The 27,549-nt window shown below is 40.2% G+C and overlaps 1 protein-coding gene and 1 long non-coding RNA gene across 15 annotated transcripts in view; one reads left to right on the forward strand and one right to left on the reverse strand.

Moving 5' to 3' along the window:
* PPP6R3 (protein phosphatase 6 regulatory subunit 3) overlaps nt 1–16,940 on the forward strand; it is a 57,734-nt gene extending 40,794 nt beyond the window's left edge. For 7 of the 10 annotated variants that reach the window (XM_048949694.1, XM_048949701.1, XM_048949699.1 and 4 more), the window contains 5 exons: nt 632–738; nt 1,419–1,569; nt 4,255–4,272; nt 4,594–4,716; nt 8,975–16,940. In XM_048949694.1, coding sequence (XP_048805651.1) covers nt 632–738; nt 1,419–1,569; nt 4,255–4,272; nt 4,594–4,716; nt 8,975–9,026 — 451 coding nt within the window. In that variant the 3' untranslated portion in view covers nt 9,027–16,940. Of the gene's footprint in view, nt 1–631; nt 739–1,418; nt 1,570–4,254; nt 4,273–4,593; nt 4,717–7,220; nt 7,344–8,974 lie in introns of all 10 variants that reach the window. The other 3 variants (XM_048949697.1, XM_048949702.1, XR_007377938.1) reach the window with 2 other exon arrangements.
* The window catches only part of LOC125695404 (uncharacterized), a 45,360-nt gene continuing 31,344 nt past the window's right edge, over nt 13,534–27,549 (reverse strand). For 4 of the 5 annotated variants that reach the window (XR_007377943.1, XR_007377944.1, XR_007377942.1 and 1 more), the window contains 2 exons: nt 27,000–27,111; nt 20,636–25,519 (listed from right to left, as the gene is read on the reverse strand). This is a non-coding gene — a long non-coding RNA (uncharacterized LOC125695404). Of the gene's footprint in view, nt 14,839–18,617; nt 25,520–26,999; nt 27,112–27,549 lie in introns of those variants that run through there. The other variant, XR_007377945.1, reaches the window with a different exon arrangement.

Here is a 27,549-nt window from a genome sequence, read left to right on the forward strand (position 1 = left end):
ATCAGTGTGTCAGAAATAATTGAGCTCCTCTGTGCGAGTACCTCATCATCCCTACAGATGTAAAATCTGAGTTGCCATATTCTAGTAAGGTTTATAAATGAAGACATGGCATTGCCACATTAGTGGATTGAGAAGATGTTACTCTGTAAATGATGGAAGCATTTCAAGTGGTCAAAATTCGTATTTTGAATTGCTCCACATCAGAAAACCTTGTAGCTATGCTGTATATACCACTGAGCAGATAAATCAAAGTAAAACAACTTCTGCAGTCAATAATTAAGGCCTGTGTCGACAGTCTCAGCAGAGAACTTGATTTTTGAGGTTCCAAAAAGTGCATTTAAAAAGAAGCTTAGAATGTTGGGAATACTGTGAGCAGCCAGCAATAGTTCTGTGCCTTGCAGCATCTCCTTTGCAGGTAAAAATAACAGCAGTGCCAAATATATCCTCAGTTGGTGCCGTGCTCTGCTGGGTTTTGCATTACTGAACTTCTGTTTGGGACACCTTAGCCAAGACTCACGTGAACTTGGTGTCATTCAGGTTCAGTAATACTCGAGGCTTTGTGCCTTTGAAAGAACCAAATGCAACTTTCATTCTGTTGTTTGTAAAGCTTATTTTTATTTTGTGTTTGAAGCTCGACAGATTCCTTAAGAAGTAATTCTCCCGTGGAAATGGAAACAAACACAGAGCCAATGGATCCCTTGAGCGCAAATGCAGCTGGTCTTCCAACACAGCTGGAAAGTGAGTACGCTGCATTCAGAAATGTGAATGGATTGATTTCTAACACTCGAACCAAAGAAAGACCTCACCAAACTATACTGGATGCAGGGACCTCTCATTTGGTTCTGCTCTTCTGCTAGCCAATGAGAATGACTTGCAAAAAAAAATTTTGAAGTTCAGTTTTCCTGGTTAATCCTGCCTCTGAAAAGCCTTCCTATCATGAGCAGGGAAGCTAAATCTCTTCTGTTAGAGAAGCCGTGCGTTTGGCAGCACTTAGCTGTGCTGGTGCCCAAGAATAGTCAGTAGCCTCTGCTCTCTTCCCATGTGCAACAGACCTCAAAGTGTTCAGATTTCCCCTTTCTTCTTTTTCCTTTTGAAATTACCTTTTATGTATACGTGTACTCCTTGTTCTATTTATATGAAACGATTAGAAGTCAAACCTGCATTAATTAATTTTCTGTATGTATTAGTAGACAGAACTCAAAGTGCAGATGAGAAGTCCAGAAAGATTGGATTTGTCAGAGGCTTTCCAGTACTTGGGAATTTACTGGCAAATTGTAGAGCGTGAAATCATGCAATGAATTGGGCTGTAGAAGACCAAACTTGGTATTCTCATACCACTCTACTCACGTCTTGGTCAAGCAAATGTATCGCAGTAACCACATGAGCAGCCATGTACTGAAGTGCTCGGTTTCTTCCAGCCCCAGGAAGTGTTGCTATGGAGGCCAGCTCAGATGGAGAAGAGGATGGAGAAAATACAGACAAGGTAACAGAAACAGTAATGAATGGCAGCATGAAGGAGACGCTGAGCCTTACTGTAGATGCTAAAACTGAAACGGCTGTTTTCAAAAGGTGAGAGTTTACTCCTGATGTATTGCCTTCCCACTCTTGTTTTACAAGTGCTGCTGATGGAACACTGTCATCACTAAGAGTTTCAAGTGAGAATTCCTAAGTGTTCAACCAGAGCCCTTTTTGAAATGGAATTGTCTTGAAACTTTATTTCTGGTTAGTTACTGGAATAAGATTTTCCTTATCAAATCTGAATTGTCGTTGGAAAGTTAGCAGGGGGAGGCTGGCCCCATTTTGAGCCTGATGCACGTTACTGTGCCATTTTAATGTACATTAAAATAATGATGCAATTGTAGATCAAGGCCAAAGCCTTTTAAACGTTGCAACTGAGTATTTGATTTGGATTTCAGTCCCTTGTGAAAAGAGCTTGGAAGGGAGAGATTGAAGGGCAGCTGGGTGCTGCTCTTGAGAGTAATTATTCAGAAATCTGGAGTCATCAGTGATGTGGATGTCAGTGTCAGTCTGTTCTGGTCTCCTAGTGGTACGCAGAAGTCTCGAACCAGACAAGCTCATTAATTTTGATATCTTTTGATACAAAGTGTTAGATTTTGATACATGGCCTTAAGGTATGGTTATACTCCATATTACATGTACAAGGACCGTGATACGTAAAATTTGTTTCCACCTTGTATACCAAATCTTAATGATGAAATGTTTTTTTATTTGGTGTCACTTCTTAACATAAGGAAACAGAGGCTAACTAGTCTGACCAATTATATTTTTGCCCATATTGATACTGTTTTTCCCTGCTCTGATCTTGATGGATCAGCATGTTATTAGCATTTTGCATCCAGCTCTCTGCTCATTCTTTTATACTTCCTATTATCTGTCTCTGTTTGAGTTTTAAATGGTGAGAAGAAATTGACTGTATGTTTTAGGGATTGTTTAAAAGAGCCACTGTCTTTCCAAAGAAAAAACTTCCTAGAGTTAGTCCCTATGCTGTCCTTCTTAAATGCAGTTTTACTTCTAGCTGTCCTGTTAGTAGACAAGTAAGAGTTGATTCTGAATGCTCTGGGAATTGAAATATAACAGCTTTCAGTCACTCTTGTTTCTATCCTTTTGGATATCTAAGTAATAAATTGTAACCTAGATGAAGTGCCAAGAAATGCTTTTTCATGTGGGGGAGGGAGCGTTTCTGATTGCGCAGCACTTAAAGAATCAAGTGGCTGTTAGAGTAATTGAACCTCAGCAGTTGAAAGGAGCAGTGTGACTCTGGAGTGGAATATCATGGAATCAGAATGACTTCTTGACTTAGTAAATGATGAATCTTGTCTTCATTCTGTATTTTAAAGAACGCTTTTATATGGTCTGCACTTCTGTTGTTACAGTTCAGTCACAGTTGGATATCAGTGGTGCTTTTACATTTAAACAGCTTTAAACGACAAGCTCTGTGGCTTCTGATAAGAGTGCAGAAAATGAAGTTGATATGAGTAGGCAGCACGTGGTGGCAGTTGCTGCCTGTCGTCATGGAGTTACTTGCCTGAGCTATGGATCTTCTCAGCTGAAAGGAGAGAGGTGCAAAGGGAGGGAGTATGAATCTGGGATCTTGATCTGGGAGGGGGGATGTGAAGCGTACAAGAGAGTTGACGGGATGAGTTCTTTAACGTGGACTATTTAGGTCCAGTGTAGAGATAAGTGGCCTCATATCGGTCAGAGCTCACGTGGCTTTCTTTAAACCTACTTTTAAATATGCCCAGACAGCAAGTGGGAAATATATATTTTATCCAGAGGAAATAATATTAAAAAAAATAGATCAGTTTAGCTTTAGAGTGGAAATCATATGTGGCAAAGTGGATGCTCTCAGACCTAAGTTCTGTATAAGTTTCTGCCAACAGAAGATGGGTGGTGATCAAATCAGTGCTGAGGAGAAGCATCATAAGGACAGGAGCTGCTATATGGAAAACTGCAAAGGAGAAAAATGACTTTTGAGCTTAGTTGATAAGGGAGAAGAAGTTGAGAAGGAGAATGGAGGATACCTCTTTAAGAACAATGACAAAAGAAATTTAGAAAAGACCTGGTGCTTGGGGCAAGTATTTCAAACAAACACAGAGTTTTAAGACAAATGAGGTAATAAACCAAATGGGAAAATGGGTGTTGGTGAGCATTCACAGGGATAAGTCATTATCTTATAGGCTGCATAGATTTAAGGATATGTGGGAGGAAAGAAAAGGATTCTCTGAAACAGGGAGGATCCATCGGCAGGAGAGCTGTAAGAGGAGGAAGAGAAATCAGCAATGACTTTAGAATGCTCCAGACAACTTAACTAGACTTAATGCTGCAGAGAACAACTCGGTCATCTGCAGAGCTGCCCTCTGCCCTTGTCGCTGTACAGATAACTTTGTACACTGACGTGCCAATCAGGGCCTGAGTTAATGGGACAAGGTGGGAAGCCAGGGCTTTTATAGTTCTCTGAAGAGGCAAAACACAAGTTTTGCACGCTGCTTTTTCACCCAGCTGTGTTCAGTTCCATGTCTGAGAAGACACTGGTGAATTGCAGTAGAGCAAAGGCCGGTATGAGTGCTGCACCTACAGGTGTAGCCATCGGGTCGTTTACCAGTAGAGGTGGTGATGAGTCAGTGATTCTACTGATTTGTTTTATGGACAGACTTTGTCGATGCCAATTTCTAAGGGAATCTTGAATTTCTTTTATACTTTCTCCCTTCTGTTTTTGCATACTTATGGCTTCAGAGTGTTGAAATCCTATCGGTATGTACAGTAAAGGATTGTAACCCTGATCGTTATCGCTGTGGGCTTCACACCATTCCTTATTTACTTCCTGGTTGTATTTGTAATCATTGTATTTCCTGCATTTTTATCCAGTCGGTTTTTAATGGTTTTGAACGCCGGTGCCTTCAGTGTTTGTTAAGTCTGGACTCATATGCCTGATCTTCATGTTTCAATCATAATTTAAAATCCATTTGCATGTGACGCACCAAACCCTTCTCCCTATTTTCTGCTGTCGTCTGAAACGTATTGTAACTTAAAAATTAAACTCACAGATTAAATGCCTTGTTTCCTTTTATGTAGTGAGGAAGGAAAATTGTCTACCTCGCAGGATGCTTCTTGTAAATATGTGGTAGAGGAGAACGCAGAGGTTGCGGAAGAGGCTCCTTCAGCTTTGCAGCCCACTAACAGCAGTCCAGAACAGAGGTAACTGCACTCAGGGATGCTTTCAACTCTCTAAGTAGCATTTATATATTTTTCTATAATGGAACTAACCTAAAGAGGTCTGCTTTTAATTCAAGCTACGTATGCACTTGCATCTATTTATGAGATTTTTACTGCTGTGTTGTCCAGCCATACTGAAATTCTTGAGTCATCAGGAATGTATTTGCCTTGTGTTATTGTACTTGCAAATATTGTTGTAAATATTCCTATTCCCACTCTATTTTCTTTTATGTATTGGTTCACGATACAAACTTGATAAGAATTATGAAAGCTATGATTGGAAAAATGGGGATATGTTTGATTTTGTCCTGAGCATTGCTGTAAATTGGGGCTGCTGTTTTTCATTCTGTATTTACACTGCTGGAGAGCTGGTGGGAATCCACCACTGCAGCTGCGTGGAAGGGAAATGCCTTAAATCATGTTGTTTAATTGTGAACTGGTCAAATAATTGCCTCTAATTTTGAATCACTTACTGTTTGCACTTTTGTCTTTGTGAGGTATTGATCTAAATACTTTTAGGTTTGGAGAAAACTTCTCAAAGTACATAAGTGGTTTGAAATAAAGTTCTCTGGAGCAATCTGGATTGCTCAGTGTATGTATTGGAGGAAAGAAATGTTGTTCTTTAGCAGCTTGGTTGCTAGTACAGTCTTAGAGAATAGTGGTTTAGTAAACAGTTCTGAGCTGACAACTGTCAAAGGGAGAAATATGTTTTTAAACGCTGCAACAGCCAAGAATTTGAAGTAGGTGAGAAGAATTCCACCCTTGAAAGTAGTGTTTGGTGAGAACCTCGCTCAGGGACTTAGGTCAGAGCGGTGTCTGGCAGAGGTAGCTTCCAACTGCTGCTGTGCAAGAGTAAGGACAGTTTTGCACTGCTTCAGCCTCCGTCCTGCCAGAAGTCTCAGATGGCTGGAACTGATCTTGTTGAAGGCAGAAGGGCTGCAGTTGAGTCCAGTCCACGCAAGCTGCACAGCTCAGAGCAGGGGAAGAGAGCCTTATTTCCTGTACTTTAGTACATTTGCCTGGAGATTAATTACATGTCTCCTCTGGGAGCCAATGGCTTGTTGCTCATCAGGGTATTACAGTCCCAGAAGATTGTGTTGGTGTTAATGCTGATGTTTCCTAATGTAGATAGAATTTAGTGTGCAAGAGGAACTGTGCTGTCTTAAAGAAAACCCATGCAAAAGGGATGTGCATTTGTCAGTTACTGAATTCTGAGTAATCCCTGGGGTCTGTTCTCTTGCTGCAGGGCAGAGCCTGGAGGAATAGTGTTGTGCCTTCTTTTTGGGAAGCTGCAGGAGTTCTGACAGCGAGCATATTCTGAAGGGAGGGAGGATTTTGCTTAACTCAAAGCAATTCCAGGGACTTTTTTTGCTGTGCAGTGTAAGCAGGCGTTAGGATTCTGAATATATGAATACACAAAGATGTATTTTAATATTAAGTTGCAATAGTTTAAAAGGTATTTTTCAACTTCCACAGATATAAAACTATTATTAGAGGAACTTGGTATTTCTCACAGAAATGTTCTGCAAGTATTAGTCATTTTTTTAAGACTGTAGGCACTATTACACTCTTTCTAGGCAAGAAAATGTAAAGCTTTCATAAGCTGAGATTCAGAAGATAGCTTGACATATAATGCAACAGAACTCTTGTGAATGTTTTTGATTATACTTTATGGAAACTAAAAAAAGGTGCAAGCCTATTCAAATTAGAGATTGTGTCTGTCTGGGACTAGCTTGAGTAGGTATGTTTTGCATCCAGGACCTGAGATTACACTGAAATATTGATCCGTTTTTTTGTAAGCCTGATCTTTCTACTCTGTGTGCATTCAGTAAACTTCATCAAGAAATTGATCCAGTTGGAAGAAAACTGCCCACTTACAGGGGGAAACACAGAAACTCTGTCTTCCACAGCCCCTTTTTTATCTAGAGGTGCTGTTTTTATCGATGCAGCATTTCTAGCAGTGCTAAGCACTGCGTTACAGGGAAGAAAGAAGTGTGTGGGTCCTTGCCTTCTGAGGTGATTGCCTGCTGAGTAAAGATGCTCGTCTTAGCCGACAGAGGGCTCTCAGAGCCAGCAGTTCCTCAGATTGCTTTTGGGTTACAGAGAATCTCGAGGAACTCCTTTCATTGAATGGCGCAGCTCAGTGCTTTCTCTAAAGGTGACTGTCACAGCAGATCCTCATGTACGTACAGAACGAATGTCTAGATAAACTGAATTGTACTTTTGGGGCTCCATGCATGTGTGACTGGTGGGAGGAGTCCCTAGGTAGGTCTTTGGCTGGTGGCCGCAGTAATACTCTCTGCTAGGAGCCCTTTTCTGTTGTAAATGTTTTCCAATTAGTTTGTAGTTTACTGCCTTCTGAACTGTCAGAACTCCTCTCTGTGCAGCACTTGTTTCCTACCTTACAGGTTTCTCTAAAAAGTGTTTAACTTTGTCTAGTGCTGTCTGTCTTTTTATCTAATATGTACATATTTTTTCTTAAAAAGTGTTTTTAGTGCTTAGCAGCCAAAGACTTAGCTAGGGGGACTCCTGCTGGTCATGTGCATGTAGAGCACGGACCCAAGAGTGGCTTCTCTGTGATGTACACCATCAGAGAACAGGAGTTACAGGTAACTTTTCTCATGCAGTTCCAAATGGTATTTATATTCTTTAAAGGAAGCTCCACATGTGTTCAGTAGACTTGCGCTGAATGGAAGCTGAGATTTTTTTTGCTTTTGTTGCTTGCAATTCTTAATATTTTGATGCACAGCTGATTTGATCTCTTCATTTGCATTACACCAGGTCAGCTGAGCTCACATCTTTTCCCAGACTTATCTACAACTGTATATACTATTACCATTTTCACTTTTACAGGTTTGCTCTTTAACTTCTTCCATACTTACCAACCTTTCATAGTGATGGTCTGAAGTTCAAAATATTAGTGAAACAGCAGCTTGTAAACTTGTAATCACCAAAGCAGTTGTTTTTCCTGTTATGTCTTAGTTGCTTATTTCAAATGCAATCTGAAGTATCCCAGTGTCATCTTTTGCCTCACAGAGTAAGCTGTGGAGAAGTCTCAGAAGCGTGCTATTTATTGGTGGTTCTCTAAGGGAGAGATCAGCAGCTCCAGAGACCATTCAGTTACTCGATAAAGATGAAACACATTTGCTGAGTTACTTTGGCTATGCCAAACGAGATAGAAAGAACTCCCAGAAAAGGATGAGCCTGTAATTAGCTCGTTCCCCCTTTTTGCTCTGTGGAATTCTATTCTGAAAAGTTTAATTAGACTTACAGGAAAACTTGTGGGTTTTGGCTTCCCTGTGTGGCGAATGTTAGAACCTTGTAATCCGAACTGTAGAAATCAGTAGATTGGAAGAAATGTCACAGCCTTTGCTAATTTGTCTGAGCAGAACTTCCCAAGCTGGAAGGGACTCTTAAAAATTACAGAGTCTAACTCCTGACTCCGTACCAGGACTAAACTGTATTTTTGAGTGCTGTCTAAATGCTCTTTGAACCTGGGGGCTGTGCCCACCACCCTCTGATGCAGAACCTTGCTCTGACACTCCCTTGATCCTCCCCTGTCACAGATCCATGCCGTTTCCTCAGGCCCTGTCGCTGTCGCACAGCAGAGCTCAGTGCTGCCCTCCGCTCCCTGTGAGGAGCTGCCGTGAGGCCTCCCCTCAGCTCCTCTGCTCTGGGCTGAGCACACCAGGCACCTCAGCCGCTCCTCACTCCTTGCCCTCCAGACCTTTCACCGCCTTCACAGCCCTGCTCTGGATGCCCTCTGACAGTTTTATGTCCTCCTGGCATTGTGGCACTCACATGGCATGCAGTGCTGGAGGCGAGGCCCTGCAGTGCAGAGCAGGACAAGCCTCCGTTGTTCAGCAGCAGTGCTGGGCCTGGCGCATCCCCTTTGACAGCCAGGGCACGCTGCTGGCGCACATCAACTTGCCACCAGCCAGAACAACAGAGCCCTTTCTGTGGGGCTGCTCTCCAGCCTCTTTTTCCCCAGTCTGTATATACAGCCAGGGCTGACTGATCCCAGGTGGGCAATCCAGCTCTTGTTGAACTCCATGTGGTTGGTGATTTTCCAGTGCTCTAATCTGTCAAGATCTCTCTGCAAGGACTCTCCACCTCAAGGAATTCAGGAGCTCTTCCTAGTTTTGTTAATTTAACATTGTCTGCAAATTTGGGCATGTGGGGAAAAAAAAAATGACACCACCTGTTTCTTGTACACTTACATCCTTTTTTGGCCTCTTAGGACTGATCAACGCACCCTTTTAGGAGAGACATCTGTTAATGGCCCTGTATGATATGTGATGTCTGCTGCCTTGGCTGAAGAAAATGAACTGATACCCGGGGGTTTGAGCGTTTCTTGAGGATTTCATCTAGAGCCTGTTGAAGCCAGTTACTGCTGCACTAATTTTGCAAGGGATCAGGACCAGCAACATTTATATTCTAGATTTTAAGACATTGTACAGAAATTCATAAGTGTAAAAATATTGCACATTGAGAAATACCAATAATTTTTGCGTATGTTTATATTGTATTGTTCTAATTAACGGGTGGCCTGTGAAATAAGATCCTGCCACCCATGTAATGATGACAGTAGTGTTACTATAGTTAAAAATGGCTGTAAGAATAGTTTTATAAAAAAAAAAAAAGTGAATACACAAATCTAATGTATTTGAGACATAACTATTTGATGATTAGTGTGACCAAAGTATTTAGCAGTTTTTCATACATTTTTCACCTTGTAAAAAGAAGGAAAAAAAAAAAAAAAAACAACCAAAAAAAAAAAACCCCACACCTGAAATTCATGTTTCTTCCAGGTTGGCGAAGAATTGTAGAACTGAAATGCCCTATATACGTTATTTTGGTTGTTTTAGCTTACAGAAGTGATTTAAATGAGAATTTTGGTGTTCAACATTTTACAACAGGTTTTTTTAATTGGTAATTGTTTTCTGTATTGTTTAAGACAGATCAAAAATGTAAGTCTATTGGTAGAGATTTTAAGTATTTATTGCTACGACTTAGTTGACAAATTGATGTTACTGTAAAGCCATATGTTCTGTTAAGTCTTGTTTGCTTGAAACAATACCTTACAGGTGAAACACTAGGATATTTGAGGTGCACATGGCTTGTTGTGTTAAGTGATTCACCTGCCTTTTAACCCGTTCACCAAGATTTACTTTACTCCCCAGCATTACACAACGGAACATTTCAGAACAATCTGCGTATTGAAAACGCTGTAATCCTCTTAGACGAGTCCAGTACATGAAATGCCCGTGCTGCTAATGTAATTACAGTACACGCATTTTAAAAGTATATAGTGTTCTTTTAATACCGATTTTGGCAGCAGAGCATGTTAATTGTTACTTTCACTGTACTGATCTGTGTGAGGCTTTCATTTGTATGTTCTAAACCAGTTTTTTTCGCAGCTGGTTTGTGTATATATATATAGTGATTATGGAAACTAATTCTGTGTAATTTATAATTTTCTATGTCAGTGTACAATTCCAACAGCCTTCTCAAACAAACGGAAGCAATATTCTGTATATTGCCACATTGTCTGGTGAAAGGGTTAAAGTACTTCACCTCCTGCACTTTTAGATGCAAATCCATTTTTATTTCTGTAATAATTATATTCATTTATTTTTACATCATTTGTTCTCCTGACCAGTATTTAAAGCCAAAAGGATACTCTAAACAATGGCCAATGATTTATTTTAGAAAGCGTCCCAAGCAACGTGCCTAAACATTACATTGCATACAGAAATAAAAAAAAAGGAAAAAAGTCCAATGGCATTGCACTTACTGCTTCCTGTCTTGCATTTTCCTCAGAAGATTTTAGTAGCAACTTGTTGCAAACTCAGCTGTATGAAAACGGAGAAAGAAAACATTATGATAGAAGGACTTGGAAGCTATAGTTGCCTTTCTATTTGTACCTTATAAATGATGGAATTGAGTCTGTTTATGTTGTTTAATTGCAGAATTGCTTCCAGATGCACCTTTTCTGAAAGTGTTATCTATTAATGGTGAGGTTGGCAGTTGTCCTTTCATCACTTTCTTACCTGTTTTGGAAACAGAAGTGTTCACTTCAGTGCAGGAATTGCAGTGCAGCTGTAAATCCCACGTGCAGGAGAGCAGTGTGGTGTCTCCTTCTGTCCTTTCCAGTGAAGTGATTTGTCCCTCGCTAGCAAGGTGCCATCACTTCTTACGTAGCCAGGAGGAGTGAAGGTGGTACTGACAGTGTCACTCATTAACTGTATTTCAGCCCTGTTGCCTGCAGTTCAGCCAAACCTTGTAGTTTGTCCTTCCTTCTGATAGTGAACTGATGTGACAGTTTGCTACTTAGTTCATGCAGGAGATCAAAATTGAAAAGAAGTGTTCTGTCTCCTTTCCCTCCATTCCCACCATGTGCTTTCAGGTGAGTAGAGATGTGATGGTGATAAATGCAGATTGCTCTGTCAGCGTAGTCTGCCTTCTGTCTAAAAGGTGTGCTAGGGAGAAGGTAAGCCAACCTACTTTATGCTGATTCTAGTGGTCTGATTCTGAGCTACTGCACTTGCTGTTAAGTTGGGAGGTGTGTTAAACCTGGGATTTAAACTAGATTTGATGTAGCGAGCTTGTTCTGAGGTCTGTGGTATGTTTTGCCCACAAGTACATTGCTTGTACTGGAAACCCTGAACTTGAAGGGAAAGCTTTGGCAGTAAAGGGAAATCCTGCATCATCTCAATGGCTCTGTTACCCAATCTGTTCAATCAAATTTGACTTGACGGAGTAACATCCAGTACCTGTGTATGGGCTTGACTTCCTGCAGTTCTGCAGTATCCAGTAGCAGTTAGCCAGTCGTAGCAAGCTTACTGCAACCTTGTTCTGAACGCTCGTGTTGCAGCATATCACTGTGCTCGTGGCAATGACTGCAGGTGCAGTCACTGAAAACGGGGGTACTGTGGCATATGAAAGGACTTCTACAGGCATTGCCAGACCAGCAGTATGTGCAGTAGCTCCCAGCCCTGTCAGACCTGTCTCCGTTACCTGGTAGAATGGATGAATCTCACCACCTTGATTGGTTACATCAGTGCAAACCTTTGTTAAAAGTATAAGCCTTGTCTGAAGTTTTTCAGCAAGGTTATTCCGTTGAAATAAAGGTATAAGCTTGATTAATAATATGACGCCGTCTGTTGAGTGAGTTGACAGGTATTCACTGACAGCAGGACAGCTGAAGTAATCTCATTAAGTCCTTGTAAATTCAACTCATTTTAACCATGCTTTGGAGTGGAGTTTCTCTTTCGGCTAGTAAGCTTTTGTCTCTCAAACTGTTCTGCATTGTCAGCTGCACGCTGTGAAAACTCACGGTGACGTTCCCATGAGGAGGTAAGAAAGACGTAGGAAGATAAATTTTTCATAATGAACTTATGTTCCTGTTGAAATTAGTTTTAATTTCCTTGGAGATTACTTTGTTTTGACATATACTTTATGCAGTTAGGAAGTATTTACTGTGTATAACTGGCTGTTAATATACTTCAGCATCACCTCTGGCCAGTAGTGCAATGCAGTATGAGCGCTTCAGGCTCTACTGTAGATGTGTGCATTGTTTCTCAAAATCAGAATGGAAATTAAAAGAGAATGTGGGAACAACCAGCTTTTTTTTTTTAAGCTTCTGTCTTATTTTTTGCATCTTATTTTCTATCAAATAAGGCACCGACATCCTTCTGTGCCATTATTGTTAGAATTAAGGTTACAGTATAGAGAAAGCATAAGCCCATAGAATTAAAAAGATTCTTAGTGTAAAAATAGAAGCATTCAACTTGTGTTTGTGACATCATGGGAAGTCCCACCGTAATTCTTCCTCTTCTGCTACAGGCTAAAGCAGAGAACTGTGCTCAGCTAGTAGTATTTTTCAACATTTCTCTCTCCTGTAGATGAGTCAGGGTTACTGTCTGATGCATTTCTTTCTCTCTGAATCAGCAGGTACTGAGCAACATGAGCTCAGATTACCTTTAGTTCATCAGCCTGGCCTTAGCTAAAATAATGTAATCCTGATTCCAAGACCTCCTTCAAGAGGAGTGTTCTCGTTTCTCATTTCCTATGAGTGCTGGTGGGTGCCTTTTCTGCGATCTGTGTTCTCTGCATCTTGAAATTCAGATTCTGAAGACTCTTAACTTAAATCACACTTATCTGTTCTGCATGTGATGTGCAGTCACCTGAACCTTGTCTTGCTGCTGAGTCAGGTTTCTCAGATGCAGCTTGCCCAGTCGCTCAGACTGAGCTGCCTGTCTCACTGTTTTAGTCTGTGAATGATCACGTTGGTGGTTGTTTCTCAAGGAAGTCACAGTGTTGCCTCGTCTTTCTCAAAAGGAACCTGAACCTCTTATTTACAGGATGTGTGACTTTTTCTGCTTTTGCTGGTTGGAAGAATTGCACATGACTAATGGTAGGTTCTTCCCTTCCCCTTTTTATCTAAGCCAGTTTTCTGTTAGAGGCCACAATTTCATTTTGGGTAGTAGGTTAACCTGGTTCATCTGCTGAGGTCCTGAAGCTTGATGATGTCTACCTGACAAATAAAACCTGTTGTTCCTCGTGCCAAACAAAAATGAGTGGCAGGAAAATCACTCGTTGTTGTTGTTTTTCCTACTGGAAGATCTGAAGTGTTGACTGTCATCTAATGGTTCCTGTATCAGACAATGAGATGAGATAGCTAACATGAGCCTAGAGGCTGTGTCTGCTGAGATTGAGGTGACCTTGTTTCTCCAGAGCACTATATCAATTATCTGTGTCCTTATAAAAACGCTTATTAATCACTTGGTTTAAAAGATTATTTAAAAAAAAAAAAAAAAGGCTGAAGGTGGTTATTCTGTATTCTCTGCTAGACCATCATTGAGATGTGCTTTCAAATGAGGAGAGTTTACTGGAGAACAGGAGAGTTCTGCTCTGGAGTGAGCCGTACAGGACTTGTGCATGTTGGTCAGCCAACGTTCAAAATGGAAGGGGTTATAAAGAGGAGTTTGGGGATGTTGATGTATCTACAGAATCGCATCCTTCTATTTTGCTGTAGTTTCCTCAGAATTAAGAATTGAGAAGCCGAAGGGCAAACTGAGTGTGCAGCTTTTTTTTTAATGCTGGCACTGGTATGTCTGGTTTAAAGTACTTTGAAGACATAATTCTCTGTACTTGTGATGTGGAAGCTGACATCAAGTTAGTTATTGTTATTTACCCGATTCATGCAATATACCCAAGCACATCAGAGAACTTTTAATCTGTGTACATGGAGATACACTCACATGTGTGAGTAAAGTACATTTTCTTATGCAGCCAGGTGCCATGTAAGTGGTGCATATCCTAAATGCACTCAGCTCTACAATCCTAGGAGGAAGAGGCACGTGTGCACATGATTCAGCCCATACTGGAGTACTTCAGTAATACAAAATGTTCTTTAGCTTCTGTCCCTGCAAATGTTGACACTTCTGTTGGTGTCTGGCCAGCATGGCTGTAATTGGATTTGGGGAAGAGGAGGAACTGATGCCTCCAGTTCTTGAGGCCAACTTCAACTTTCATCAAAGAGGGTCCTGCTGTGCTTCCTGTAGGCATGAAATACTTGAGCCTTTTTCTTCATGTGTTTATGGCTTCTCAGAAACTTAGGTAAGAGATGGGATTTCCAGTATTGGTGACTGAATCATCATGTTGACTTCATCTATAAACTTGTACTGGTGCTGTTAATCTATTGACAGTTATGCTTCTGTTCATGATATGTTGGTGAGATGATTGATTTAGCTCTTCCAACAGCTGCCACCAGCAGTTCACAAACAGGTTTACTGTGTGGCTTTGAATTTGGTATTGCACAGATATGAACTGTTTCTAGCACTCTGTATGGGAAAGGCAGGGTCTCTGTGGTATAACAAAGTTCCAGATGGCTAAGGAATGTCTAATGCAATCCAAAGGAAGTTAACTCACCTGAGTTGTTGCCTGCTGATCTTTAGGAGCGTTCTTACTCTGTTACAGTGGCTTCTAGCTGTTTGTGCAGATGACACACTGGGCCTCTCCTGCCTTTGCCATCGTGGTATCAATCTGTGCAAGGACTGCTCGCTGCTGCCTTGCCATGTGTAGTGGCTGTAGATGAAACTGATAAAACATTGCAGTAAATAGCAGAGTACCTAAACACTGAAACAAACTTGCTCCTGCAAGAAATGAAGGAGAGGCAGCACTTGCTATGTCAGTACTGCCCAGTGCTGCTCATGGTAAAAGAGCCTTGTTTCCCTTCTGTGTAAGAGCTTGATCCTTAATTTCTTGCAGGACATAAGAGAGCAGTGCTAGAGATAAGATTTTTCTACACTCTAAAGAAAATAATTACACTTGGGGGGAACAGATAAGCTGATTCCAGCTTCTGATTACTCTTCCACTACGAGTAGCTCTGGCTTTTATGGCATTGAGCAGTCTGGGTAATGTTGTTTTAGGCACACTCTTTTACTTTCAAGGTGTGGCAGAAGTTAGATTCAGGACCGTGCTGTACAATCAAAACATGGAATTTCACTTCGTTCTTCCTGCTTTATGAGCCAGTACTTTGCCTCTGGCTGTAGATGGAGAGCATTAATTTTATTGACTATTTTTAATAGTTCTGGGTAAAATACTATTCTGATAGCAATTGAAAAAGCACACTGTGTCAGTATTCTTAGTTTGGTATCGGTGCGATGTATTACATAAATCAAGGGGGCAGATGTAACGAATAATAACAGTGAGCCATTGTTACATGGATCTGAAGCATTGAAATGAGACAGAAGAAGGTTTAGCATCTTCTGCCTTCTCACATCATCAGCTGTCTGTAGGGGTGCACTGCCTTACACCCAACTTTTTCTTCAAAACCAAAAGCTCACTACAGCAAATCTATGGAAGGTAGGAAGGGATTTTTAACTTGATTTGATTATGGAATTGTAGTCTTTGCTGAGAAATGCTGAGTCCAATGTCTGATTGGCACACGTGTAGCCATAAAATTATGTTGGCTAAAACTGGATGCTAGGGAAAATTAGCTAAGGAATACATGTAAAAGTCAGCTACAGAATTTGAGGACAGTTTCATGCTTTCAAAAATTGTAATATTTGAACAGAGAACACAGAAAGCTGTGTCAATTCCAGCCATCCACTAAGTACAGCTTAGGAGAAGCGCTTGTAGAAATCGGTGGTAGGTAAGGGAAGGGAGAACAGAATCTCCAAATAGGAAAGAGTTGTGCAAGAAGGACAGCAGGAAACCTTGGTCTCTGAAGCTGCGCTTTGCAGCGCTGGATTCTTGGCGATATAATGCCTGTCTGTTTGGATCGATTCAACATCAGCAGTTGTTCTATTCACAGCTGAAAGTTTGCCTGCAATGAAGAGGGCAAAAGCTGGGAAGTTTGTGATCCTGAAGGTAATTCTTTGCAAATTTCTGAAATAAATTTAAGTGGATCTTTTGGCTCATCTGCTCTACTGGGAAATCCAGCTTGTGGCCTAAATTGATTAGATGGATGTTCTGTTGCAGCTGATCCACATCCTGTAGGAGGGGATAGCTGGCTATATGCGAAAGGAGGAAAATCCACTCCTATTAATTGAAATCAAATAGTTCAGAATGAGTGCCCTGGCCATCCCTGACGTCGTGTTCTCCACCATGCGCTTCTTCACTTTCAAAAAAGAAAATAAACTTTTCTATCATTTACTGTAATAAAATAATCTTTGATAAAATAACATAGGAAAGAAAACCAATGCAGACAACAGACAAGTGATTTAAAACAGATGTGAAATTCCCTCTGTGTAGAAAATTATAGGCACTGGTGATGACATTAGACACGTATGACTAATCAGACTTAATGCTGGCTGTTGCCAATTAGCCCTATTAGCACAAGCAATTTGAGCACAGGATGACATTACTTTAATTACTGTAAGCAGCTTGTTCATTTATTGAGCAGCGTGCATTCAGAAAAGGGTTACTCTGCAAATTAATCATAACCTTCATCATTAGAAATTCAGGAAAACTGAGGGAAGAAAGACTTCAACCCCCCCAGAAAGAGGGAAAAAGGGGTGATGGAAGTCTGATGGTAATTTTGGTATTTTGCTACTATTCTTTTTTGATAAAAAGACAAAAGCCATTGTATGATTTCTGTCTAAAATCTGTATATGAGTGGGACAAAATTGCTGCCATTAGAGTTAAGGCAAAGACATTATGACCATTAGGTGGTAGCAATGCAAAAAAAAAAGAAAGTCTTGTGAAGATGTGCAGCAAAAATAAGGCAGAATGTATCTAGAGGAGGAAGAAAGCTGAGTAAGAAACCCAGAACTTATTTCCTGCTCTTTTAGCACACTCCATTTTGTTACTCATCTGCACATGCTCTGGTTCTTTGGCACGGGGTGAAGAGCGTTTTTTCTCTTTTCTGGAGCAATGATTTTGTGTGGCACGGTGCCACGCTGTGCTCTCAGGATGAGCGTATTTCTGGCCAGCATCATCTCTTCTGTCTCCTTACTGTGCAGAAGGTGGTGCTGCAGAGATCTCCACAGCCCCATTCATGGGTTAAAGGGCAGAGGTATTGCATAGTAGGGATCCAAGTGGAATAAATAGCAGGACTGCAGAAGATGACAGCATCTGGCAGCCTCTGAGCTTCCTGACTTGTTTTATTTCTTTTTGGTGGGAGTGGTTTTTTGTTGTTGTTTTTAAGATGAGGTCACTATGGTCACTACCTGAACATTTCTTTTCTCTGAGTGCATACAGTATGCAGTGGTGCCTGAAAAGTTATGGTGCCAGCAAAGGCTGGGATCCCAGCATCACTGTTAAAATATCTGTGAGACAAGGATTGGGCTGAAGAGAAAAAGATTGCTGCACTTTCCGGGCTGCAGAGAGTTAATTCAGTTCTTCTTCAGGTCTTTGCATAAACTTAAAGAAAAGAAACACCACCACATTTGCATCCCGATGGATACAAGCAGTACAAGGCATATTTAGCAGTGACACTCCTCTATTAGCAAATACTAGGGGGTTGTCCATTTTCCGTTGTTATTTGGATTTTATTGTTAGCCATTGGACTGCTCTTGCATTGCCTCTGAGCAATTCTGATCTTGTATTATACCTAAAATCCCTATATTTCTGCAGAGGCAGAAAGCATTGCAAGAGATCTTTGTCTATTTTGTCCAAGGAACAAAGCCCAAAGGAGAATGAGGCAGCACTTCAGGCTGCTGTATAGGAGAGGGTGCTGCACTGCTGCAGGAAAGAAATGTCTACAACAGAGGATCTTCCTATCCCAAAAGTACAGAACACAACTTGGCCCACGTGAGCCTCTGAAACTGCCCTAATCTATAACAAGGTATTCCCCAACCAATTCTCCCAATATCCTATTGTTACAAGTCATTTTTGTAGGGACACATGAAGATGCAGTACTGTGAGTGTGTGAGGAATCCAGAAAACCCATCATCTCTAATTTGCATCACTCTAATCATCTAAGTCATATTTTGATAGAGAGGAGGCAAGAAAGGAAGGAGCAAACTGCCGTAGTGAAAACCATTTCTAAATCTACATTTCTGCAGGAGTGAAACAGAACTTAGTAACTCTCATGATTGTGGCTGGGATAGTTTTTTCCTAGTATTGATATGGTGCTGTGTCTCGGATTTAGGATCAGACTGATGTTTATAACAGACCAATGCTTCGGCTGTTGCAGAGCAAGGCACAAGGAGCTGTGTGGGGAACTGGCTGCAACTCTGCTAAGTCTTCTCATGCTATCTCAAAACTCCTTGCTGTGCACTGCCAAACCTCTAGTTCTTATCAGATTGCTTTGGCACAGGCCTTGGGGCTCTTTTAAGAGGGCATTCATAGCGTGATCTCCATGCTTAGAATGATAGTAAGAAGTAACTAAAAGAGATTGTTTTCTGTGCAGCACATTAGGCTGCACTTACCTTATGCAGATTGTTTCTGTGACAATGCCTTTCCTAGTGCAGAGCTGCCTACCTCGCTCACATCAGTCACAAACGCCTTTTGCTCCATCACACCCAGTTGCGCTGCTCCTGGAACAAATAAGGAACATTCAGTGTAATTATATTTCCATAGAAGTGATACTTATATTTCCTTTGCACTGATCTTTCCAGAGGCTTCCATCACCTTCTATATTGTTAAAGCTATTTTCTCCGGCTCTATTCTTAAAGCAAAAAAATCAAATAATCTTGTGTGCTTTACAGCAGTTTGAACTACCCTGTCTTAAGCCAGGTTTTGGGCAGAGCAGCAGCTATGCTTTCCAAATGCAAGCACAGGGTAGACAAAAATGTATAAGACCCGGTAACAAAATGTGAAAAGGAGAGCTCAAGCACAAAGTAAGTGTCTATAGGTATCATTCAGAGCAGCTGAGCAATTCGGAGCCAGCTGTTGAGTTTTCTAGTACCTCTCTTGTGACACTTTGTTGTCAAGCTATTGGCAAACACCACTGGCACAGCAGCACAACCCCAGCCCTGCTCATGAATGTGTTCACCTTTGGTTCCTCCACACATGAAAAACTGTTGCTTCTTGCACAGGACTCTGTCTTAGCCTGTGTTGGATAAGGAGAGCCTGATAGGCAGCTAGCACTGAATGCAAGTAGCATTTAGACATTTCACTGTTCTGTAAGATTGCATTCATCTCAATAGCAGTCTTCTGTCTCCCCTTAAGGTTTTTAGCTGTTCTGATTTAATTACAGAAATTGACTGCAGTCATCAAAAGTTCATCATTAGAACATTTGCATACCAGCCTGTAACCTAAACTTGTGTTGTTTCTGGGCTTCTCAAGACACTGTTGCTCTGGTGAAGGCAACCCTACCCCTCCATTGGCTTTAAAACTTGCCTATCAGTTACCAGAATCCCCCACCCCAGATCATTGATGGGGCTGCTCTAGTATTTGCATAACTGATGTGGAAGAGTGCACATGGAAAGGGGAGCTGGTTTGTCCTCTAACCTGAAATGGAAGAGTGAAATTGGAAGTAACCAGCACAGTCTTGGAAAAAGATTTCACAACACTGAATAAAAACAGTCAGTAAAATGGCAGACTAAGTTCTACATCAATAATTTCCAAGCAGTGTGCTTGGGGTTTTAGCACTGATAACAGAGTGAAACTTGCAAAAATCTTGGAATTACTTTTTATTTTTTACTAATAGCAACTTTATGCTAGGTAGTAGTCTAAACATTGGAAGGATTTCAGAGCTCACCAGAAACAAAATAAGGACCTTAACTCCCTGAATCCATCTGTACTGGAATACTGCTTCCCCACAAACACACAAGGAATAACAATAAAAGTACCAACGGCTGAGATGAACAAAGGTAAAAGACACACATATGCAAAAGGTCTTTTATCTTTTGCACTGGAAAAAGGGACTGGGAACATGATGAAGACAGAGAAAATCACAAAGAGGAAATGATGGATTTCCTGCACCACAAGAAATTGATTATCAAGCCACGAATCTGTAAACTATATAAAGCCTGGACAGGTTTAAAAGTGGTTAGAAAAGTTAATGAAAACTAATGCTAATGAAAACATCAGGTCTCACTACATAGAAATCCTCCTCAGCTCAGGAAGCCCACATGTCACAGTTGCCAGCAGGGGTTATGAGGAGCAGGATCCTTTTCTCCTTCCTCCTGCCATCTATTACTGTTTCTCTGAGTCAGATCAACTGCGGGTGCCTGCTTGAAAACGTAAGCAGTGAACCAAATCTGTATTAAAAGGAGGGCTCGAAATGTAGAACATTTCTCATTTGTGTAAACAGCCCTATTGTGTATTAATCACAGAAATACTGGCATAATTGGACATTTTAAAATACAAATGGAACTTTTCTATGAGCTGGTTTCAGACTTATCAGATGAGATACTAATAGCATTCCAACAGTGCCTCCAGCTAGAGGGAATGAGGCCCACAGCACTACTTGATTATTACTGTATTTTCATATACTGTGTCAACAAGGATAAATGTTAGTTTGGAAGTGGAAGCTGACTTTAGAGCCCTCTAATTCCTCACTGAGCTACAGCCCTTTCATGGCTATTGGTTGCTTTTGCCAACTGCAGATGAAGAAATATTGTATTTTGAAAGTTAGAACTTGCTGGCATGTGACACTCCTTCCTTATATTTGAGTTTTGTAGCTACTTAGGCTCAGTCGTACCATTGCAACAGGAAGTTAAATGTGCCAAAATACAGACAGGTTGGCATTAACACTATTTGAAAAACACTTTGTTACCCTTGAGAAACTTTTCCCATGCTTTATGTCCCCTTTTAGACTCTAAATACTGGTCATTGTTTGGAATAAATAATACAGTCTACATCCTCATGATGCAGTCAATAGCAAAGAGCACATAAAGAACAGTTTTCTGCTTATTTTTCTGTTGACAAGTTCTGTGTTAGAAAAGCACTTACACAAAGCCAAGCTTTGCACAACAATAGTTTTCCTACTTCACCCAATGCATGTTTGCTGCAAATATCTACGTTTTAATTCTTTCCTGTTAAAATTACTTCATTAATTTTGATCTGTGACGCAATCTCCCTAGAAGTCTTATATCTTGATGTTTAATTGAAATGAAACGTTTCCATATTACGTGATAAATAGCCAAACACTGTTACAGAGAGTACCCCGATGTTCTGATAGAATCCACACGTACCTACATCCCTGGAACAGCTATGGTGCGGGTGGGTTACAATGAACCTCACTGTGTGGGTTACGAAGATGAACCCACAGAGCAGCTGGAAAAATGTCCAGAAGCATTATTTAAGCATTCTGTCTGCTTTGCCACAAGTACATTTCTGAGGAGTTGAAGGTATTTCTGAGGGTGAAAGGCAGGAGGGCAGGGGGCCGAATTCCTTAACAGCCACAACACATTGAAAAATTGATTGGGAAAGTCCAAAAAACATCAAATTGTTGGCTTTTTTGGTAGCATCTTTTGTATAGCATTCATACAAACTGTGTAACTGTGTAAGTGTAACCATAAATAAAAAGTGTTTCTAGGAAACATCGTACCAGTTATTAAAATGTCCCTAATTCTTCGAGACGTAACTACAGGATAAAAGGAAAACTTCAGTGACAGCTATTGCTGGCAAGAAAATATGCTCTCAAGAGCAGGTACAACAGCAGATGACAGATCAACCAGAGGCAGAGTAAGTCAGCATCTGACCTGCAGTCTAGATAGCGATGGAATCCAGAGAGAGGAATGGAGAAATCTGTTTGTATCACCTTGAGGACAGTGGTGCTCCTCTGTCTGATTCTGACAATCTCCCTCTTTTTGTGTTGCTGCTTTTCACTTTAAAAAACGAGCATTAACAGCATGCACACTTTTCTGAAGTATTATCTGAGCCCAAGGCACTGGGGCTGCATCCTTTAGCCAGGTGATGGAAGTACATTTATGAACGATTTCATGAACTGCAGAGTTAATATTTACTGTTATAAATAATTATATAACTATTATAACTACTTCAGCAAAATTCAATATGAAGACTGGCTGAGGAACCAGACTGCACAGTAGAGCAGAGTGCAGAAAACAAAGTGATAAGGATACATAGATGTGCCTACAGACTTTGTCTGTAATCCACTTTGCTTACTGTGGGATTAGTCTGCTGATGAGGACTATTCTGCTATTTAACATTTTCCAAATAGTCCATGAATTAGGACTTTGTTTTAAAAGTGCTGGCTTGAGAAATGATTAGTATGCTTCTTAATAGCCCAGAATGACTCACAAGGCATTGTGGCTGACACCAATTGCATTTTAAAGGTCTTCACCCACAGAAGGCTAATAAAGAATATTTTAGATGCATCTAAATATTGAAATGGTTTTGAAATCATTAAAATTTCCCTAAATATCACATACATTCTTCAAATAAGAGTTAATGCAGGAATAAAAAGCAAATCAAGCAAGCAAGCTAACCATAAATATACTTAAAATGAGTAAATTCCATTTATATAAACTACAAATGTCATTTTCTATCTGTAGACCACGCAGTGATATCTGACAGATAAATGTGATGCGCTTTAAAGATATGGTAACAATTTCTGAAACCAAGATCAAGATTTCTGTTATGAGAGAAATCGGAGAACAGAAAATGATCTGCCTATTTCTAACAGCTGGGCTTCAGACCAGAAGGCAGAGCTGCCATTTCAGAAGACAAGCATTTTTCTTAGAGTTCAACAACTCCAGTAATTGCTCGCATTGTGCACGCAGGAACTATCAGATCTGTGCAGTGAAGAGAGCTAGGTAATACGAGGCAAGTCACTGCTGCCTGTGCAGTTAATGGTGGACCTTCCAGCATTTTGTCATTAGCTGTCTTCTTGTACTTGGGTTACAAATGAAAAAGGGGCCAGGGAAAACACGGCATTTTTAACAGTCACAGTCTAAAATCTGAAACCACATCTGTGCTTTATTCCAGAGATGCAATTCAGTGCAATCTTAGCACAGCACAAAATAAGCTCTTTTAACTTTACGGTAATGGTTTTTCCATTAACAAGGAGATTTACTTTATGACAAGGTGAACAACTAACAAAATTTAGTCAACAGGAACATTCTGCAGAAGTATTTTGAAAAGCTATCATTGATTCTTGCAGTCTCACTCGTGTGGTAAATGAATATAAGGATGAAAAAACAGTCATTCATAGAATCAAATCAAAGGCATAAATGTCCTTTAACAGATGGGACAGTTATCAGTCTGTTCATCTTATGGAGGTGACAGTGTGGAACAGTGGGGAACGGGTTGTTCCTGGGATGTTGTCACTGGGGTGACCCAGTCCAAAAATAAGGCATTTTGGTTCTTCAAGTAGAAAAAGATGAAAAACACCTATCTCAGTTCACCTTGCAGCACGGTCAGGCTTCTGCAATGCATTTGGGTGTCTCCTGCTAAACAATACAGCAGAAGCACCTGCTCTGTCTTCCCTGCATTTTACAGTGATTTCTTCCTGCTGCTTATGGCCAGATTTGGCTCTTGAAACACCCAGAATTTCAGCAAGTATTTACTGGCAAGCTGTTTGCTGGTAGGACTAAAATAGATGCTATTTTAATTTTAATACACAAGACTTGAAAAATTATGAACTAGAAGCTTTTCAGGTGCCACATTTCATAACCCATCATCATCCTCCACCTTTAGCTAAGTCTCATTTCATATTTGAGTTGAATTTCTCAGTGAAAATAACTACTGACTTACAAAACTGTTAGACTGTTCTAATAGCAACCTATAGCAACCAACAGCCATGAGTCCCACTCAGCAGGGCTCCAGGTAGAAACAAGCTAATACACTGGGCCAGAATATCAATTGCCAGCAGAAATTCTTGAATGGAAACTACATTTATGTGAACTGAGCAAATATTTTTGACAAGGTTCTGCGGGAAATGGGTGCAGACTATCAGCCACACCAGCTAAATATTAAGAATACTGAAATATATTGAGCTCGTTTTGGGATGTTTTTGGAATTTACTTTGATGCAAGAGTTACCTGTATTGAACAGACATCATTAAAAATGTCCTCAGATCATCTCTGCATTATAGAGAATAGAACAGAGCCTTGTGCAATCCCTGTGCCATAAATCAGGCAAGGTCTGACATGTGGGTACTTACATAAGAACCAGTAGTTCAAGTCACATTAAAGTTTGCACCCTAATGTCCACTAGCTGCATTGAAGAGGTGGTGCTTTCCCAACTGCTGGGCTCACATGCCACTGCTTGCATGTTGGTAAGCAAAATAAATAATATCCTGCTCCTCTCTTCTTCCCAATTTTGAGAAAGAAAATTTTTGATGTGGTTTTCCTGAGTCTAGGGAGCAGCCTACCAGCAGAAACTTTCTCTTCCCATCTTTCTGTGGGACCACCTTTGCTCAACCACCTGTTGTTCCTAATTCAAAAAACCATCTACAATCTTAAAAGTAATTTACTGGTTCCTACAGGGGACCACTCTTTTCACAGAATATCATCTTGTAACTGAGCAATCCATCAAAACATAGCTTTTTTTTAAGTAAGGGTTTCTTGTGTTGGGACTTCGATGATGAAACACTTCGTGTGACCTTCAGCAGAGTCCAAATTCACCAACTTCCAAAGACTGGAGTAAACCATTTTGATTAGCAAATGACAGATGGGAAAGCAAGAGTCTATTTTTGTGCAGATGTCCTTACCCACCAGCATTGGTAGCCCTTCTGACCGCCCACAGCATTTCATTTCTTTGTTCAATCACGAGGGTGATGCCAGATGCTGCAGTTACTGATAAAAACTCTTTTCACAGAGATACATTGATGGTATCCTGGACATATAAAGAGAAATAAACTGGAAACAGAATAAAATTACTGCTATTTTTATCATGCTAGCAAAATATACCTTGAGAGAAGCGTTTGTCACAAAAACATTTAGGAAATTGTGTATTTTCCTCTTGAAGTGTTAATGCACATTTACCTTTTCAAGACAGTGGATACCTAATGAAAAACAGGCATAAGTATTTTAATTGTCTGTAATTTTTCTTGTTTTTTCCAGTATATGCAAAGCTTATTTGATAAATATTATTCAATTACACAAGAAAACTAGTAGGCTAGCTGTCTGCCAGGCATATTTCTGATTTTTTCTGGCTTATTTGATTTGCTTTATTTGATTATTTAGGGAAAAAGGAGCCTGTAAATTTTCAGTAATAATTGAACTGCGGTGCTGTAAGAAAGAAAGGGGAGAGGGGAGAAAGGTGTGGAGGGAGGAAAAGAAGAAAGGAAAAACAATAAAATGCAATGACATACCTGATCTTGGAACTAATCTGAGGAAAAGTATCCATTCATTTTAGCCCAACATTTGTAAATTGAAGTTATTACAATTCAGGTGAAGAATTAATGTTCTTTCATATTCTATGCAAAAGAAAAAAAAGTATAGCGTTACTATGAAGGCTAGCTTATGAAGACAAGAATTTGTGGCTGATGTTCTGAAGAACAAACTTATACTTTTGTGAAACAGAATCTTTAAAATAAATGATTTATATGTAAATACTAAGCAAATTGTTGAATTCTTTTTTGAGGCTCCTAAGACAAGACCATAGCTGCTCATACTGACAGATGGGAGAGAAAGTGCTGACTTAATATTCAGAAACACTTTCTTGAGAATCTACTGATTCCCAATTCAGGTACTTACCAACCTGAAATAGACAGTATGAAAGTCACCTGTTACAAAAATGAATTCTGGTTTTGCATACAGACATCGCCATCTGTGCAGTGATCTCTTCTTGAACCTATAAACAGCTTGCAATAGCACTTCCAAAGAAGTGACAAATCACTCTTACTTTACTTCTATTGCCAACTGAAAACACAAATCATAAAACTCTCTGTTGCCATTCTTGCAGTGTTAGTCAAGAGGTGAGAGCTGATAAAACATGCTCATAGAACAGTACTTGTAAACTACCATTCAGGTGGTTGTTCAACAAGGTAATTAGGTTTTCCCTACTTGGCAAGAGGAATAAATGTTTCCCTTCTCCTTGAGAAAAACAAAAACCCCAAGTAACTCCCAGGAAACAGAATGATCACAAAAATCAGGGACATGGTAGCATATTCTATGGGTACACCTGGGTTTGAAAAAGTAGATTTTACTATTTGCCCAGGGAAAAAACAAAATTAAATACATGTGGATGGAGATAATAAAAGAATGAAATACGGCAAGGTAGAAAATAGGTGACAGCATCAAATTAACTTGTGCCTCTTTATACTTTCCAATGCTTTCTTTCCTTTCGGAAGTACAAAGCTGGTAAAGGTAACATTCAATATCAAAACAAGAAACTAATCAGAAGCAATATGGAAAATAAAAGGTGTTTGCTGAGTTATCACTCTTTGCTCAGTGTTTATGTAATAAAAGCGTGTGATAATTGCAGAGATGCCAACCTGAAAGCCTCATGAGATACTGCTTTTGCTTCTTCCTTTTTAATAAAAATCTGGCTGATGTGACAGTGCTATCATAAAACAGACTTTCAAACAAGTGAGCTGAAGTCTGAGACCAGGCTCAAAAACCTACTGGAGATCAAGTCCTCCACACCACTCTCTGTCTGACTACTTGCAGGTACTGAAATGTGTTCACTTCCTTCCTTTTAATAACAGCAAAGGTTTCTGTTGCTTTTGAGATTTTTGGTCTGCATCTCTGGTAAGATGGTTTTGTACCTGAGAGCTGCCTTAAATAAAAGTGCTTTCTTCCACCCAACTACTCCAAACACAACATACTGCATTACAAAACATAACAATTATTTGCCATTAATTTCTTACTTCATTTAATAAAACTCTATGAGAATACATTAACACCTTTAACTACAGAAATAATGCATATCCTGCTTCATATTATTGTACTTACTATTGTACTACACATGTATTTCACAAAGACAACTCCAGCTTTGGAAGTCCTGTATATCTCTGAAGATGTAAAAATTTGGATCCTAATTTGGGAAAAAAAGGTCCACATCTACCTATACAGTGAACAAAAAGAAAAAAAAAACAATTATTTTTTCAGGCCAATCCTTGAGAGTCACAGCTACAGCATTGGGAATACCTTTTCATCTGTGAATACCTAAAATGAAATCCTCTTCCCTTCTCCTCTGAAAATGCAGCAGGCAAAATTGCTTGCAGTTTTGGTGCATTATGTGTGTGATGCACAACATCTCTCTCTCTCATGCATAAATGCAGCAGCTTGCCACAGCCCCACCATTTGTAGGGATAAGAAGCAAATCCAATCTGTTTGGACTGCACTTGTTCAGTCCTTCCTTATCCATCCTGGAAATGCTAACAGCCCAGATAGAAATTCCAGCTGAAACTCAGAGTGTTGGTACCAACTGGACATACATCATCAAAAGCAACAGGAGGGGCAGGCAGACAGTGAAATGGTTCTGCTTTATTGCCCTGGTGAT

Source organism: Lagopus muta, chromosome 6, assembly GCF_023343835.1.
Source record: "Lagopus muta isolate bLagMut1 chromosome 6, bLagMut1 primary, whole genome shotgun sequence".
In the NCBI taxonomy this organism is placed as follows: Eukaryota; Metazoa; Chordata; class Aves; order Galliformes; family Phasianidae; genus Lagopus; species Lagopus muta.